Source organism: Gouania willdenowi, chromosome 21 (genome assembly GCF_900634775.1).
Source record: "Gouania willdenowi chromosome 21, fGouWil2.1, whole genome shotgun sequence".
Taxonomy (NCBI): Eukaryota; Metazoa; Chordata; class Actinopteri; order Blenniiformes; family Gobiesocidae; genus Gouania; species Gouania willdenowi.
The window spans coordinates 34511667-34529967 of NC_041064.1; the positions used below are offsets into that span (position 1 = coordinate 34511667).

At 37.1% G+C, this 18301-nt stretch overlaps 2 protein-coding genes across 2 annotated transcripts in view; both read left to right on the plus strand.

Moving 5' to 3' along the window:
* Positions 1-438: 438 nt before the first annotated feature.
* trim45 (tripartite motif containing 45) lies at positions 439-13830 on the plus strand. Its single transcript, XM_028436246.1, is given in 9 exon segments — positions 439-841; positions 843-911; positions 3191-3479; positions 3582-3727; positions 5387-5703; positions 8004-8133; positions 10246-10360; positions 11098-11224; positions 12488-13830. Coding segments are annotated over 9 exon segments (1671 nt in total). The 5' UTR covers positions 439-518; the 3' UTR covers positions 12643-13830.
* A 4002-nt stretch (positions 13831-17832) lies between these two features.
* Positions 17833-18301, plus strand: part of man1a2 (mannosidase, alpha, class 1A, member 2) — a 96175-nt gene continuing 95706 nt past the window's right edge. Inside the window, exon 1 of the mRNA XM_028436267.1 lies at positions 17833-18034. The gene's annotated coding sequence lies outside the window, so the exon portion shown is untranslated. The remainder of the gene's footprint in view (positions 18035-18301) is intronic.

The following is an 18301-nucleotide window of genomic DNA, read 5'->3' on the forward strand; positions in this document are numbered from 1 at the left end:
AAATGATTTACATTTTTAAAACACATTTTATTCAGTAATTATTTTGATCAATTACTAGACATTTCAAACAACCCCACATGGGGTTACGACCCCAAGATTGAAAAAAAAACAACAACAAAAAAACTCCCTTACTCTTATAGTGTTGTGACTTTATTCTCATATAGATGGTCACTGTACTATACTGTATTTATCTGTATTATATTTTTATTGTTTTATTTCCTGGAGGTGTGCACTTGTATTTAACAATTAATTCCTATTTAATTAATAGTCTTTTACTTAATTATGTACCTTTTGTTTTATTTTATTCCTTTTCTATGTTGTTTATTCTTTGTTTTCTGACAGCGTGACTCTAAAAAATGAGAAAATCCTGTTGACGGTGACTTGGTGAACTTTAGGACCACGCGGACACTGGGTGGTCTCGTGTTTCCCAGTGAAGGAGTTTCAACAAAGTTTAGAGGAACTATTTTCTCTACCTTCTGTCGGTCTTTGGGGCTGAAAAAAACACTTTAAAACCGAGAATGTCCCAGCATGAGAAGAAGGAAAACGCTAAGGCTGTCTGCAGGGTCTGCTCCAACCGGTACCGGGACCCTAAGATCCTTCCCTGCCTTCACACCTTCTGCTCGGACTGCATCGCTCGGCTGGAGTCGTTCTCCACGTCGGTCGGTCCCGGAGAACCGGAGCGGTTCGGGAGCTCCGTGACGGTGCTGTGTCCGGACTGCGACTCTGAGGTGGAGCTCCCTCCGTGTGGACCTGCTGGGCTGAGCACCGACCACCTGGCTCTGGATGAAATGTTCCGGGAGAGCGTGGAGAGCGGCGGCCCGCTGCAGTGCGACCTGTGCGGGGAAGGAGGAGCGCGCGCGCTGTGAGGTGTGCTGCGTCCACCTGTGTGAGTTCTGCTGCCAAGCCCACAGGTACCGGAACTACTTTATTACACTACTAATAACAATTAATTATAATTAACTCTATTTAACTCTACTCAGTCAGACCCACGGGTACCGGAACTACTTTATTACACTACTAATAACAATTAATTATAATTAACTCTATTTAACTCTACTCAGTCAGACCCACGGGTACCGGAACTACTTTATTACACTACTAATAACTATTAATTAACTCCATGTAACGCTACTCAATCAGAACTACTTTATTACGCTACTTAATTACTAACTTACTCAACTCAATCAGGCTCAAAGCAAAACAATATCAACACCAGGGGTGGGGCGATACATTGCGTACACCATACGAAACGATACACGATGTCAGGTTCATGAGATCGATACGATACATTTTTATGCTACGAGACGGTGGAACATGATCTCAGAGGAGCTGAAAATGTCTACGACAGCATATTAGCGTCACATTACAATAAAATAAAAAATCTGCGCGCTACGAGATTAAAGTTGCTATATTTCGAGAATAAACATAATTTTATGAGATTAAATATGGAATATTTTGAGACTAAAGTCATAATATTTCGAGAATAAACTTGTAATATTTCTAGATTAAAATCGTAATATTTTATAGTGCTCAGGATTTTATTTTATTTTAATGTGACCCTAGTACGGTGTCAGTCGTTTATGTAGTTGTAGTGCTTTATCATTTTTATGTTGATCATTTTGTGTTTTACATTTTCTAAATACTTCCCTTCTCTGATTATCTGACTCTTTCTTATTTGTCATTTTTAAAATTATTTTATTAAAGTAATTATGTGTGCATTAGTCTTTAAACCTTTTTATTATTTTAACTTCTGTTAATCACTTTTACTACAAGTGCATTTATAAAAAGGTGCTTTATCAATAAAGTTTGATTGATTGATTGATTTGATATTTTCCAAAGGAAGAAATACAAAAAATATTTGTAAAATGAATTACTATTTACTATAAGTTATTTTGATGAGTGTTTCTGCAGAGCAGAGCTCAGTAGATTGTGCTACATGTACATTCACTTGTTGTGACGTGTCAGAAACATCTACTAATGACAGGGTTTATCTGTAGGAGGAGCAGAGGAGGTCTAACAGGATTCAAATCGAGCACAGATAAAATATATTTTCTTTTTAGTTTGGTTCAAATTAAAAGTTCAGATCTACTAAACTAAGCTTATTTTTATGAAGTTGAGCCTTAAAAAATGAATTAAAATAATATTTATCCATCAAACTTTTTCAGTTTTTAGGCCAGGCTACCGGCTATGGGAACATAGTAGTAGTAGTAGTCGTACTTTATTTTCGATAATTATAAACATTTAGAACACATGTCACATGTTTTCAGAGATCTTGTACATTACAATAAAAAAGAAAAAGCATGTACTTTAAGTATTTTAAGAGCTAAATGAATCCTGACCAAAGGGGTTTAGGTCCACTCCCCTTTTTATGCAATTTTCATTAAAGTTGTTTTCTAATTTATTTGTGAGTCAAATATTGCGACAGTTGGTACCGAATCATTGGTCTTAGTCTTAGTGCGCATGCGCCACCGTGCATACTGCCTGTTACAGCTGCTCCTTAAGCAATTTCCCCCTGGGATTAATAAAGGAATTCTGATTCTGATTCTGATTGGACACATATCATTTTTTTACTCGGTGGGAATCGAGTCATTGACTGAATCCTCGGGAACTTGGTACGTGGTATTTGGTGCGTAGTTCATCCGAACTTGTTTTACATGTGTTTGAATAGGCAGAGGAGTGTGAACAAGGTGTGGGTTGATAAGGTTAGCATACTGTGTTGCCTGTTGCCTGAACGAATGGCGTGATCTGACACATACAGCCTTAACAGTAGCTGTTTCAATTACCCTTGAAAAAGCGCCAAAATCTAAATAGTTCAATAAAAGCTGGTAATGGAAACATCTGAATTAAAAAAAAAACACTCACATATGTTTTTATTCTTTCATGAGGAGATTTTTCAGACGTTTCCATATAAATGTATGGTTAAAGCTGACTATCTAACCCATATTGAAATGTATCGCAAAAGCACTGTCACATTTTTACGCAATTAACTTATTAACTTTTAGAAATATTTGTTTTTGTTCTGCAAAAAACTGTAATTGAAACACAACTAATGACTGCGAGACATACTTGTTCATCTCTTTAATTTTGGGAGCAGAAAAAATGCAGAACTTTGAGCTCTCCATCTGGTGTTCCTTGTTTTCTTGTGGCTGAGTTTTTCTGAAGTTCGTGGAACGCTTTAATCCGTCCTCAGGAGACAGAAGCGAACGTCGTCCCACTCCGTTCAGACTCTGGCGGAGCTGAAGGTCGAAGGTCGTCTGTGTCGCTCCGTCCTCTGCCCGCTCCACCCAGGACAGGAGCTCCGCCTCTTCTGCCCGCCTTGCGACCGCCCCGTGTGCGTGGAGTGCTCTGCCTCGCTGCATCGCGACCATCGTTGCTGCCCCACGGGGGACGTCATCCATCGCCATGGAGACCACATCCGACAGATGGTTTCTGTTCACCTTCGACCGAGGCTGGAGCAGCTGGAGGAGTCGCTGCTCAAGGTTAGAACAAGTCATTTCAATAAAAATGCATTCTAAAATAAAAGTAGATAATTATTTATTGTTATGAAGTTTTTTTGTGTATTTTATCACTATACGCTGCAGGTGGAGGCGTCTCAGGACGCTCTGCAGGCTCGTGTTGAAGCAGCAGCCAATGAGGTGAGAGCGTTTGCTCGAAGTTACGCCACTGCTGTGGAAACTCACTGTGTGTCTTTGCTGCATCGCCTGGACGAGCTGCGTGTTCAGCACAGGTACAAACACGCTCAAAAGCACTAAAAGTAGTAGCAATGCACGAAAATTCACTTATCTGATAATATTAGCAAATGTCTCATGTCTTTTTATCAGTTGCTATAGGAAAACCTGAACTAATTAAAAGAAATGAAAATGTAGCCCTGCCCCTTTCCCCTTAGCTCAGCCTGCACTGCTACATGCTAAGCTAATCAATGCTTGTGGGATGGGGAGTCATCTGCAAGTTTCCTTATCCCTCACCTAAAAAGATGCCATTAAAACAATACACTCTAAAAACACACAAAGCGACAACAAAAATTCCAAAATGAACCCAAAAAAGTCACGACACAACAACAATATGTACCAGACATAGGCAACTTGTGGCTTGGGGGCCACATGCGGCCCTTGGTCTAATTTTGTGCGGCCCCCAAAACAAAATTGTAATTCATGAGGTTGGAAGTTATATGACGAACAATAACAATACAAAAAAAAAATCAGAAAACACACAAAATGATAAAGACACACTAAACAACCACTTAAACACACAACATGACAACAAAAACAACAACATATACAAAATGACAGAAAACTATATAAAATGACAACAAGGACAGAAGAAATATAACAAAAACACACAATGACTTGAAAAACACACAAAAAGACAACAGAAATTTGCCAAATTGATGAGAAAATCTACAAAATGAATCTAAAAACACACAAAATGTGTGTTTTCCAGCCTGTATTAATGCTCAGGTCAATATTCTAAATGCTGACAAGAATATTAGACTTAGACTTTCTTTATTGTCATTCAAACTTCAACTTTACAGTACAGATAAGAAATACATTTTGTTGCATTGGCTTGTATTGCAGGATAAAAAACAGCAGCAAGTATTTACAAGTAGTTTTTTTTTTTTTTAAAGTGCGTGCGTGTGTGTGTGTGCATGCGTGGAACCTCGTGGAGGCTGTGAAACCTCTTTCCAGAGTCCAGCAGCGAAAACAGTCCACGGTGGGGGTAGGAGGTGTCTTTGCTGATTTTCTGAGTCCTGGTTGTGACCTCCTGGATGGGAGGAAGTGAAGTCCTGATGATTTTCTTTTTTGCCGTCCTCACCAATCTGCAGGAACTTCCAGTCGGAGACACTGCAGGCACCAGACCAGGTGGCCAGTAGGCTCTTTATAGTGCCTCTGTAGAAGGTGGTGAGAATAGGAGGAGGGAGGTGTGCTCCTTCATCCGACGCAAAAAGTGCACGCGCTGCTGAGCTGTTTTGACAAGAGCTCCGGTATGAAGGGACCAGGACAAATTGAAAATGTGGCCCTCGGATCAGACGCAATCACATTTTTGTGGCCCCGTGATAGAAGTTGCCCATCTCTGATACATAGCATGTACAAAATGACTCCAAAAACACAAATGAACACAAAACAACAACAAAATGACAAAATATTCCTGCAAAATCACACCAAATTAAATCCAAAAACAAAACTACACAACAACAAAAATGTATGAAGTGATTCAAAAACACATAAAACACTAAAAAAAGGATTCCTAGACTATTGAGGAGGTTTGTCCTTCACCTGACGAGACACTATCAAAATGAGGGCGTTTTAAAGGAATATGAAACAGCCGCTGCACAGACGGTCTGAACTCAAAGTGTTTGTCCCTCGTGTGTGTGGTGTGTGTGTTGCAGTAACCAGCTCCAGCTGCAGGGGGCGCAGCTGAGACAGACTCACTCTGACGTGCAGCACAGCGTGGACTTCGCTGAGAGGCTGCTGAACCGTGGCTCTGACGCTGAGATACTGAGCGCTAAAGGTGTGACGCTCACACGACTCACTAGCCTGATGGAGAACAGTCTGGACCGTCGCCTAGCAACTGTCGCCCCAGACGACGGAAGCGGCATCTGCTTCCTGCCTCGAGAGCCTGCAGGAGAGGTGGACGGATTCCCATTGGTCGGAGTGATCAACGCCAAAATGGTGGATGTCAACAGGTGCACGTTGGAAGGTGAAGGTACGTGACCGCCAAAATAAAGGTTCCAGAGAGTGGGGACCCCCACTGTACCTGAAGGTGGTTGAACACAGACATGAACATTGAAGAACAGTCATGTGGAGACAGGACCATCTATGAGGGGGAATCAAGGGGAGAGATTTTTGGGGTCCATCCATAAAGTCAGTAAAATGATGGTCCATTGTTCTATGAATCTGTGATAACCACATTTATTTATTCATCTGAATAATATCCACTGTTATTCATGAAGTTTATTATTATTTATGCCATAGTATTTAGTCATCTTAAAGATCATAAATAAAATGGGTTAAAAGTGACCAAAAATGGTGGAAAAGGTGGTGAAATAAAAACTATAGAAATTGGTTAAAAGTTGAAAATTAGAGTGGCCAAAAACGGACAGAAAAAGTGATAAAAATGGTTCAAAATGTCAATAAAAAGTGTCTTAAAAGTAAGAATTAAGTAAAAGTAAGAAATGGGGAGAGGGGGGTTGGTGTTATTTAATTTAAAAAGTAGGAAAGTTTAAACTGGCAAATAATGAACGGATCATAACAATATCAAAAGCAGAGCTAAAGTCTGCAAGACAACAAAAATACACAAATGTAAGACAGAAATATATAAAATAGCAACAGAAATACACAAAATTAACAAAAGAACAGACAAGACAACTAAAAATACACAAATATAACAGATAAGTACACAAAAGGACAACAAATTATTTTTGATGTGGGCGCATGGGCCTTCTTTTCAGTCAATATAGCCTTCGATTTATTATTAATTTTTTTTATGGTAAAATTATCCTCAAGAGAATTGACAGGTTGAGGAAACAATTGATTTGAAACATATTTTAATAATTAACTACGTATGTGTAAACTATAGAACTGTAACGTGGTTTTCAGGTTTGCGTTTAATTAAATGGTATGAATGAAAATGAATACAGTTTTTCTCGAATTTCCATGCCAATTACAATTACAAAGTCAATTATCTCAACTCAAATACATATGATTACAACAGCAACAGTTTTTCCCAAATACAATTACAATTGTAAGTACGTCATAACTGTACTTAATTATCAGTGACGTGCCGTCAGGGTAGGCAAGGTAGGCAGTGCCTACCCAAGGGTGAATTGATATTTTGATTATTTAATTATAATTTTTTTTTTTTTTTTTTAATTATAAATTATTTATTTTTCCATTTCCAATAGCCTACAGTACCTATAAGTTTGAAAGTGTCCGCATTTTGTGCGTTTCATAGCCCAAATTACTAAACAGCGCTGTTTCCTGGACCAGCTGCAGTCTTTTTTTTTTTTTTTTTTCGCTCCGCTGTAAGGCAGAGGGAGGCCACGCCCCCTCCCAAAGGCACGTCGCTCTTCTGCCTCCGTTCTCATTGCGTGAGTTTACGTGTTTGCGCATGCTCAGTCAGGTCCCCAATGTGACATCAATTTACGCGTAAAGGCAGCGTAGAGAGCTGCCTTTACGCGTAACTGCGCTCTGCTAAATGCTATAGGTAAGTTCACAGCACATTAGTGAATAGATGACACATGACCGCTGCTGCTACGTTCTTTAACTAGTGGGCGGGTGACAGCGCTAGAGATGATAGAGAAACTTTGTTTTGAGGAAAAACGACAGCTTTTAAAAGATGGAGACCAACACCTGAGTTACCAGACCTTCAGCAAAGGTAAGGTCAGAACATGTTTCATACTTTTCACAGTGAATGGAACAAAAGGAAGGATTGACTTTGTGGATGATCCTCACTGAGGCTGTTCTAAGTTGTTGTCATTTTCTCTGTGTTTCTGTGTTTCCAACACAAACAACAGATGTGCTGTCGTGTCATGAGATATATGTTGTTGGAGAGTATGGAGGCTATATTAAATAACTCTTTATGTTTCTTTAATGGTGTTTATGATGTTGATTTTGTTATATGGCTAAACACTTGTTCATGTGGATCTTGTTGGGTTTTTTCTTTCTTATTATGAATTTTATATTTTGATAAGCGCATTGAAATGACTTTGTTGGAAATTGCTTTATACAAATAAAATTGATTTGAATTGAATTAACACTTGACAGCAGAAACATATGAAATTGTTATTGGTGGTCTTGATTTGCAACGTGCCCACCCAACCCTAGTGGTCACGGCACGTCACTGTTAATTATCAGTTATGTGATTACAATTATAATTGACCCCAACCCTGTCTACAGGTCACGTTTTGCTTTGAATGTCGTAACTAAAACTACGTTTAACGTGAATATAAAATGAAGAGAATTTGCTGTAAATGAACGTGTGATAAATGCTGGTTCCTGTTCCAGGTCTTCAACACGCCACAGTGGGAGAAAAGGGCAGCTTCACTCTGGAATGTCGGGACTCGGTGGGAGATCGGATCATCAGAGGTGGAGAAAACGTCCAGGTCAGCATCGTCAACAAGGACAAGAAGAGTTGGTGAGTGTTCTGATCTTTCTATCATAGAGCTGAGGTATTAGAGAAGGAACGAGACGTTTCATCATCAGCTCTGGTTTCTACTCTGTTTAGATGAGGTCAAAGGTCACAGAGCAGCTGTTTGACTCCATGTCCCGTCTGACTGGAGAAACATCGGTATTACAGGAATGTGAATCTTTGCTACTCATGCATTGGTCTCTCTTTACAAAGCCCTTAAAGGGACAGAAATATATTCTTTTCAATTGAAGATACACTTTTTGTGCTCATGTGGAATGTTTCAAAGTGTTTGAAACAAATACTTGTTTGTAAATTATGTGAGCCGAGAGAAAAGTCATTTCAGTTCTCTACATGTCTTGACTTTATGTACGTGACTTTATGTGCTCAATGTATAAAATGAAATGTACCTTTTACTGAAGCTTCCATTGAACAACCTGATTTGATGACATCATGCTTTTAAGTGAGATTTTTAACAAGTTTATGTGCTTGTTGAATTTTTTCGAGTACATAAACGCTTCACGCACGCATGTAAAACTTAACTTAACAAACACACACAAGCTCACATAAAACAACTGCAGCTTTGAAGAACATCAACCCTTCATACATTTGTAAACATTGGTCATGTTAGAGTTTTGAGATATTCTCGTGTTCAGTACCTGAGATTGCATACAGACAGACGTCGTCAGAGGCCTCAGGGCGGCTCACTCCTGGGCCCCAACGTAGATTTCTCAGCATTTTTATTCTATGTTGTTATCTAGGGTTTCTCTTCCCATGGCTGGCACATGTGATTGTCAGGGTCAAACATGAGCTCATCAGAGATAAAGACATACAGTACATACCGTATTTTTTGGACTATTAGGCGCACCGGATTATAAGGCACACTATCAGTAAATGGGTCTGACCGGGTCTATTTTCATACATAAGGTGCACCGGTTTGTTGTTGTTATTATTATTATTATTATTATTATTATTATTATTATTATTATTATTATTATTATTATTATTATTATTATTATTAAGGCTCATTAAGCGAAACAAAATAGTCAGATAAGTCAAACTTTATTCAACTCATTAACAATAATTCTCAACATTGTTCAGGTTTAACACATAAAATATAAAACATTACACTCACTTTTTCAGTTCAGTATGTTGAAGCACAGTACTGGTACACATCACTCCACGAGGCGTCTGACTACGGTAGCCCTGAAGCTACAAAAATCCATCAAGTGGTGCAGCTTCATAGTTTACCAAAGTTGTACTAAAACATTTTGACATTAATTTCATACATAAGGCACACCTGATTATAAGGCGCACTGTAATTTTTGAGAAAATGAAAGGATTTTAAGTGTGCCTTATAGTCCGAAAAATACGGTACATGAAGAAATGTATGAGTTTACATCTAACAGTATTGTTTTAATTAGAAGATGGTTTTACATTTAGAAACCAAACTATCATTTATTGTAATTAGTTAAAGATGACATTTACTACTGATATAAAGCAATACAAAGTATGTTCAAGACTATTGATCGATTCATTAATATTTATCATTTAGCGGTCTATTGTGTCTGCTTTATTTGATTTATTAGGTATATGTATATGAGTTGTTTAATGTGTATGAGGTTTAATATTTAAAATAGAATTATTCTTGTTTGTTAATTATTTCAATTTTGTATATTTTGCTCAAATTGTCTTTTTTAGTGTTAATTTTTTTATTTTTTATTTATTCAGTTCATTTCCGACATGGTTGCATTCACAGAAATTCTTACTGTTTGGTGATTTCATCTGTTTTGTCTCTTCTTACGTACTTGGTTGTGTTGTTGTTAGATTTAGATTTAGTTGAAATTAAATGTTCTAAAACTGTTTTATCATGCCCCTGAAAAAGGCAGCGAATAAGTTGACCTAAATATATTTTATGAATAGAATTATTGAATATAAAGACAATTAATTATAGTATGTTAAAAAGAAACCATGAATGATAATTCATTTCAACAGATAAACGTTTAAGTTACATTTTTACACGTTTTTAAAGACGAGTGCTTAACGTTTTTCTATGTTTGATGTGCGTTTGTGTCGTCTCTCTTAAACAGTGATTGTGTGTACTTTCCTGTTTTTCCTCAGCACGGTGGAGGCGACCGTGACCGACAACGAGGACGGATCCTACAGCGTCTCGTACACGCCTGAGGAACCAGGAATTTACTCTGTGTGGGTCTGTGTCAGAGCGCAACACGTCAAGGTACGGATCTCTGGGAACGAACCGGAGCCAGTTTGATTTAGATTTAGAACCAATGTGAGCGACTGGTGCAGCCCTCAAAGTCAATACACGAAATTACTTAAAATTTATATAAAGAGACTCCAAAAAACCCTCAAATTACAGTGACATACACAAAAAGGAGAACAACAATACAGAAAATGAAAACAAAAATCAACAAAATTACAATTTCATACAGAAAACTACCAACAGAAATACACAAAATGACAAAAAATGTATACTTAAATAATTGAAATAGGCAAAATGACTCCAAAAATGTACAAAATTACAATAAAATACACAAATTAACAATAAAAATGCACAAAATTACAACAAAAATACACTTAAATAACAGAAAATATACAAAATTACTCTAAAAACATACAGAATTACAATAACATTAACAAACTAAGAACAAAAATACACAAAATGACCAACGAAATACACTTAAATTACAGAAAATCTACTAAATTAATGCAAAAATATTCAAAATTTACTATAAAATACACAAACTAACAACGAAAATACACACAATGTTAACATAAACATACTTAGATAATAGAAATGTACAAAATGACTCCAAAAACATACAAAATTACAATAAAATACACAAACTAACATCAAAAATACACAAAATAAAAACAAAACAAAAAACTTCTTTCCTTCTTTGAAGGCGGTGCAACAGAAGTACTGAAGTTCTGTTTCCCGCTGTGTTCCTCTAGGGTTCTCCGTTCATCCTGAGTGTGAAGAAGAAGCTCCGGCGTCATCTTGGTAATTTCCACTGCTGCTCCTTCTGTTCCAGTGCTGGGAACAAAGAAGCTCGATGTGGATGTGCAGGAACGATGCCAGGTACTCTGCTAGGTTTCACATCAATTAAAGAAAAGAACACAAAAAACACAGTTTGTTTCATGAGCAAAGATAAGTTTATCCATGATATAAATCAGACAAGTCCATGATTTTAATCGATTTTTTTTAGATTTTATACAAAGTCTCATCGTTGAAACTTCAAAGAGATTCATGTAAACTTCAAAGAGATCCATGTAAACTTCAAAGAGATCCATGTAAACATTGCAATTGTTGTAAAAACTTCCATGAACATTTCAACATCTAAAGAGGTTCCTATAGCACCGAGCCACAGATCAATCACTACTGACAGATTAAGAATAATACTATTAATTGACGTGTCCAACAGTGTAGTGTGCACACATTGGCCCTCATTTATCAACTGTGCGTGAAAACGGGTGTAAATGTGAGTTCACATTGTGTCGTATGAAACATTCGTAAATCTGACCAATCCCAGCGTACAAATGATTGGGTATTGATAAATGCAGCGTCTGAATTTGATTGTTATTCATTTGTTATGCCCTTAAATCTTTCTGGTTCGGAGGCCCCGCCCACTGAGGTCAAGCAAGGAAAGAAACTTTTCCAAGATGAAAATCGGCATTCTCACACCTGAGGACGAGCAAAACAAAGATGTGACGTCTGCCCCCCTGTGTGCACTGGGAACAACTGCACTACAGAGATCCTGGAAACACACATGGAAATATGACGTTTATATTGATCTCAGTCCGCACGCGTTAGGCATAGCATAGCATAAATATCACAATTAAAAGAAATTAACAGTCAAAACCGTTAAAAATGACAAATTGTTGTCCCTTGTCTGTGTTTATTATGCCTTCTGCTCATTTCACCTTTAATTAATCACATTACTAATAAAATAATGCGCTCCTGCTTGGGAGCAGAGTTTATAAGTGAGGTTATACAGTATTCCGTGGTATCAGTAGGAATACAGTTAAATACAGTCAGTTATAGGGCAGAGGCAACACGGGCACGCAAGAAACAGGTAAAACTATTCATGTGGACACTTGATTTTAGCCATTTTTAGAGTCCTTTGTTAAAATAAAAGCATTATCACACATTTCTAATTTTAGATATGTGAGTAGAGTTCCACAGTTTTGTTCGTTTTACTGACATTAAATATGTTTATGTTATATACACGTCACTAGTACAGCTCTAGGCATTTAAATAGTGAATTATTCGTAGTCTCTGACTGCTGCTTCTGTGTTTTTACAATCAAATATGTAAAGTGTTTTGATGTTTGTCGTCCTGCAGGAGGATTTAAAGGCTGTGGTCACGGACACAAAGGCCATCCTGGGAAGCCTCACTGGTCGTGCTGTGGCAGCACCACAGAACGGTCCGAGTGTTTACCTCAGAGCGTTCTGGATGCAGTGTCGTCTCGAGGTCACCTCAGGACCGTGGAGCTGTGAAACATCCTCCAGACCACCTGCTGAGGACAGAGGCCTTTGTGCTGATTGGGCCGAAATGGGATGTGGGCGTGGTTAGCGTGACACTGGGTGTTGTGTTAGAACATGCAAACTACTGATACTGATGCATAATAACTGACCCACAGGATCATTGTGTTAGTTTTCATCAACATAATGATCAGAAAGGTTACATTTTCTACAACTGGTAAATACTTTGAATTGTGTTAAAAATTATTGATTGTTTTTTTTACTTCATTTATCCGTATATTAGTTGATGTTTCTTATATTTTTAAACGTGCTAAAATATGTTGAGCAGAGATGCGTAACATTTATCACAAAAATGTGATTGTGTGATCCGAGGGTCACATTATCAACATTCATGTCAACATTTATAATAAAGACCAACCTGAGCATTAAATACTAGAAACAACAATGAGTTGTTTTGTGCAGTATTTTCCTGTATTTCCTGTATTTTGTGGTCATATTGTGTGTTTTTGTTGTCATTTTGTTTATAATTTTGGTATTTTTATGAAGTCTTTTTTTTTTTTGTAATTTGCTGTGTTTGATGTTGTTAATGAACTGAGGGCCACATGTGACCCCCGAGCCACCAGTTTCCCATATCTGACTTAATAAATAATTAGTGAAACAAATAGTTATAGTTATAAAAAATAAGTTCTCCTCAGAACTCACAAAGTCGTAATTTATTACAAGTTGGCTGCAAATTCAAGAATTATTATTTTTTGCTGCAGAAATCTGAAAAATTTCACCTTTTTTTTTTTTTTAAATGTCCGTCCATAACTGTAACATTCTCTTATTTCTTTCTTCTATTTTCACATGTCCAAAATAAACTATTACTAACCAACTAAATATCTATACAGATGGATTTATTGAAATTTTATTTACTGACGGGCAAACTGGAGTATTGTTAAACGGTCCCTAACTCAGACAAAATGTCAAACAATCCCTATCTTTCATACGCTCCCTAACTATGGTTAACTGATAGTAATTACTACACCCTTTCTAACTCAGTTTAGTAATTGTCAGATGATTCCTAACGCAGACTAACCCTGAGTAATAATCAATTCACAACCTTGAAATTATTTTCATCCTCCAATCTGGAATTTCCCACTGCAGGAAATTAAACTTCAAAACTGGTTTCAAAGGAAAATAAATTAAACTGATCATAGAATTCCTGACACTGATTTATAATCTTGTTCATTGTTTTAAAGATGAAACATACATGTAAATTTAATGAGATGTACATCTAACTTATAAAAATGACACCTCCATTATTAAAAGTATTTTGACACCATGTCTTGTGTCTTTGTTTGTGGCGTTGAATGGTTTAAGAATCTCTGAAAATACCTTTCTAAACCACAAGATGGCAGAAAAGATTTGTTTTTTTTTTCCTGTTCACACATCGAGAGGTCCTTTAATTTTAACAGTATGTACTTGTATGACGGTCCCTAACTCAGACTAAACCAGAGTACTTGTGAGATGGTCCCTAAATTCTACAATTTCAAATTTCCTGCATTCCCTAATATAATTTTGTTGCAGTTTTACAAAATAAAATGACTTTTAATTTAAAAAAAAAAAAAAAACACTGAGGCTAAATGTCTCTGTTGATTCTCTACCTTTACTTTGAAAGTTCTGAAACTCATGTAATCACACATTTCGGAGGTTTTCAGAGACCCTTCATTGTGCTACTTACAACACTTTCTGTTCACTTTAAAATCAGAGCCCTATTTACAAAGTGTAAATATAAAAAAAAAACTTTAAAAAAAACAAACTAATGGATCACAAGAAGAAATGCTTTTATTTTGAAAAGTGGATGATTGCTACATACCTAAAAAATGTCTTCATATAGTATATATCCTGGTATTTCTTGCGTATTCAATAATTTTCATACTATGAACGCCTACATACTAATATTGACGTCAAACTTAGTATGTTAGTATGACATTTCAAACACAGACATCACCTTACTCAACAGGCTGAGCAACTGTCAGATGGTCCCTAATTATGGTTCAGGTTATAAGTCATAAATGTCAGATATGCCATTACTTGGACGAGCCCTAAGTAGTTGTTTGACGGTCCCTAAATCTAACAATCCATAAAGTAGACTGTATTAGGTTAGTCAAAGGCTGCGTCCAAATAGTCCCTCCTATCTCCTTTCCTATCCACTGTTCCTTCACCCCCGGAAGTGCTTAAGTGGTGGCCATGATAAAGAGCGTCCGAGTTCTCTTTAAGCTCAGGAAACGAGTCTCAACGCTTCCTCTTTTTTTTACCTCCTTTAGCCTAGGAAACACTGATACATCCTTTACCAAAGGAGACGAGATAATGCTGACCCACAATTCCTTGCGGCGACAACATTTAAAGGGACACGCACACCAGAGCTTTTACGGAAACTCACGATAAGTAACGGAGTTCATGTAAATTATGCAATAATATGCCTTGAACACTTTAAAACCCATATTTTATTATATGTAAGACATGTTGTCAGATTATAACTGACATAAAACAGACACTCTGTGGTTCAAGGAAAAGGATATGTTTTTAAGCCACATTTATTCAACATAATTCATATTAGTGAGTGGAAGGTGAGTGTGACTGTTCTCTTAGTTTGCCTTTTCTTATAGCCTCTCTTCCTTTGATTTACATTTCACCCTTATGACATTTGAGATTATATCAACGAAAGGTGTTATAAATCTGCTTTTAGTCCATTTTCGGAAATGTGTAGTTTTTTCACCACAGCAGACGTCACTAACCTTCGCGGCCGTCAGATTATTACGCCACCTAGTGGAAGTGCGTCTGATTGTCAAAACAAACGTGATCACCTTTCTCTAACTCCTCTCCTAACACCTTTCCTTAACCCTGTGACGTCATCCACGGGATTATGGCAAAGTGGATAGGAAAGGAGATAGGAGGGACTATTCGGACGCAGCCAAAAACTCAAATACATTGTCAGACAGTCCCTTACTATGAAAGCTGGGTAACTTGTCAGACAGTCCCTAACTTCAAGGTTCCCAGAGGAACCATCTTACCTGGGACTAACTACACTAGTAACCAGCAAGACTAGCAAAGCCATCACATTAAATAAATGTAACAACATGATAAAAATCAGGTATCAATCATTGACACATTAATGACTTTAAACCTTTATATTATCAGATGCAAAAAACTACTATTGTCCACTTTGTGTAGTTTAAAACGAGGAACATTCTAGAATAGTAAGACAAGGACACGTTTGTGTATTTTAGGTAATGTGAGTCAATCACAGAGCAACAAAAGCATCTATAAAAGAAGAAATATATTCATAGATTAAGTTTTTAAAACAGGAAGGGAAAAGTATAGTGTGGATGAAAATGAATGGGTAAAGTACTGGGAATAGAACACAGTGAGTAACCTAGGACACGAAACACCATTGTGAAACATGACATTAAATTCTGTGATTACTGCCTTAAACCGGAAACAGAGGCACATGTAATTACAAACTGCCATAAGGACATCGAGCACGTGTCAAACTTAGGGCCCGGGGGCCAAATCCGGCCCTTTGGAATATCCAATATGGCTCGCAGTAGAAAGAAAAAATGAGAGAAAACAAGAATCATTGTGTAAATTATACAACATAATACAAATGCAAATATCTCAGTCCCTCTAAATTCACAAATTAAATTAAACTCCACAATATTTGCAGGGGCTCGCAAATTTTCCCATGTATCAAATATTTTAATCTCAAATTGTGGCATTAAAAACTCCTTTTTTTCCCTCTCATAATTCCAGCAATTTCACACAAGCAATTACAAAAAAAGTCCTGTAAATTTCACAAAAATCTGTTTTAAAATCAAGGACTTTTGAAGTAAGGATTTGTCACTAATTGTTTGGATATTGTCTGTGCCTCGGATTTATAATTTACATGTGGAAGCTGCCTGTCTAAAATCTGTGGCCCACTTGAGATAAAAGTGGTCCATATTTGGCCCCTGAACAAAAATAAGTTTGACACCCTAACATAGAGGAACAGAAGGACATGTTGGATGAGATAAGGAAAAAACAGGGAAAAGAATCTGATGGGTTTTCTTTTCTTTTATTTACAAAGTACTTGGATGATATTAGGGCTGTTAGTGCAGCAGATTAACTGCATATTTCAAGAGAATCGTTTGGTATAAAAGCATGAAATTTGGCACAGATACTCTCTAAGGGACACTATTTTGGAAAAAGGCATTGGCCACTGAAAAATCCAATATGGTGGCCATTTTTCAAAATGTAAATTATTGGAAAAAATGCTACCTTAAACAACAATACTGTACTGACCTCAAGTCAGCGCATTGAACGTATTCCATATGTTCTTAGTCGTGCCATTTCTGATCAAAGCCCAACCACTGGCTTGCATGGGTTCAGTTGTTTTCGACCTTTTATGTTGTTTCCCACATGGCACATTTGGCAAGGCACCGTTATAGGGTTCATAAATTTAGCTATACTTTTTTGACACTGTTTTGAGTGTTCTTTAATTTCTTTTTAATTTTTTTTTTTTTGCAGTTTTAAAATCCTTTTGTATGTTTTTGAGATGTATTGTGTGTTTCTTTTTTTTTCTTTTTTAAGTCATTTTGTGAGGTTTTGTAGTCGTTTTGAGTCATTTTGTCTTTTTGGAAATGCAATGTATGTTTTTTTTAAAACGTTGTTTGTTTTAAGTAATTTGACGTGTTTTTTGTTGTTGTTTTGAGTGTTTTTTTTATTTTTGTGTCATTTTGTGTGTTTTATTTTTTATTTTTTTTGTCGTGTGTGTTTTATTTTGAAATGAATTCACTGGTGTTATTTTCCCTAAAAATAATTGTACATTTTGACAAACCTTTTATTTGAGATGGCTTTGTGCAAAATAAATGAAGTTCCAATTGTGGTCTTTTCTTTTTCAGTTTATACATAAGACGCAAGGAAACCGTGGCAAGATTTAATACAAAAAATAAAGTAATAGTAACTTTTACTTTCAGTACTATTTAATTGAGGTGCTTTTTACTTGTACTTGAGTATTTTATGTATGACTTACTTGTACTTGTACTTGAGTACAATTTCTATCAAGTAACAGTAGTTCTACTTGAGTTAAAAAAAATATCGGTCCTCTTTACACCTCTGCCTGTTCAGGCCTGTTAACTGGTAGACGGTCCCTAACCCGTCAGGCCGGGTAGTCGATGCCAGAGCATCATCAGCAACGGCAGCGCCTCCGTCAGTCCGAGTGTCGCTGCGGTCCGGCCGGCTGTCTACTCTCCATCCTCCCAGGCCGGCTGCTCTGAGAAATAATTGATTGTCACGACAATGGGAAATACGACGTGGTCATTGGGATTACCGTCACACTGATTTATTCCGACAGACGGACGGGGAAATGTTGATTTTTACTGAGCAGGTGAGGACAAGGTGTTGATGTTAGCAGCCTAGCTGAGCTAGCCCTCTGACAGGCTGCACCTGAAGGTGTTTTACCTCCGCATACATCCTTATCATCCTTTTACGCACTAATTCATATAAAAAATAATAATTCAACATAACCTCTTCCATAGCGGTCGTTTGACTGAACACTGTCTATTTTTCTGCTAACCCCATTAGCGTTAAGTTAGCTTGGTGTTATGAAGCGTCTGGTTTCACAGCTGTTTGGTGACGTCCTCCTGCCTCACTG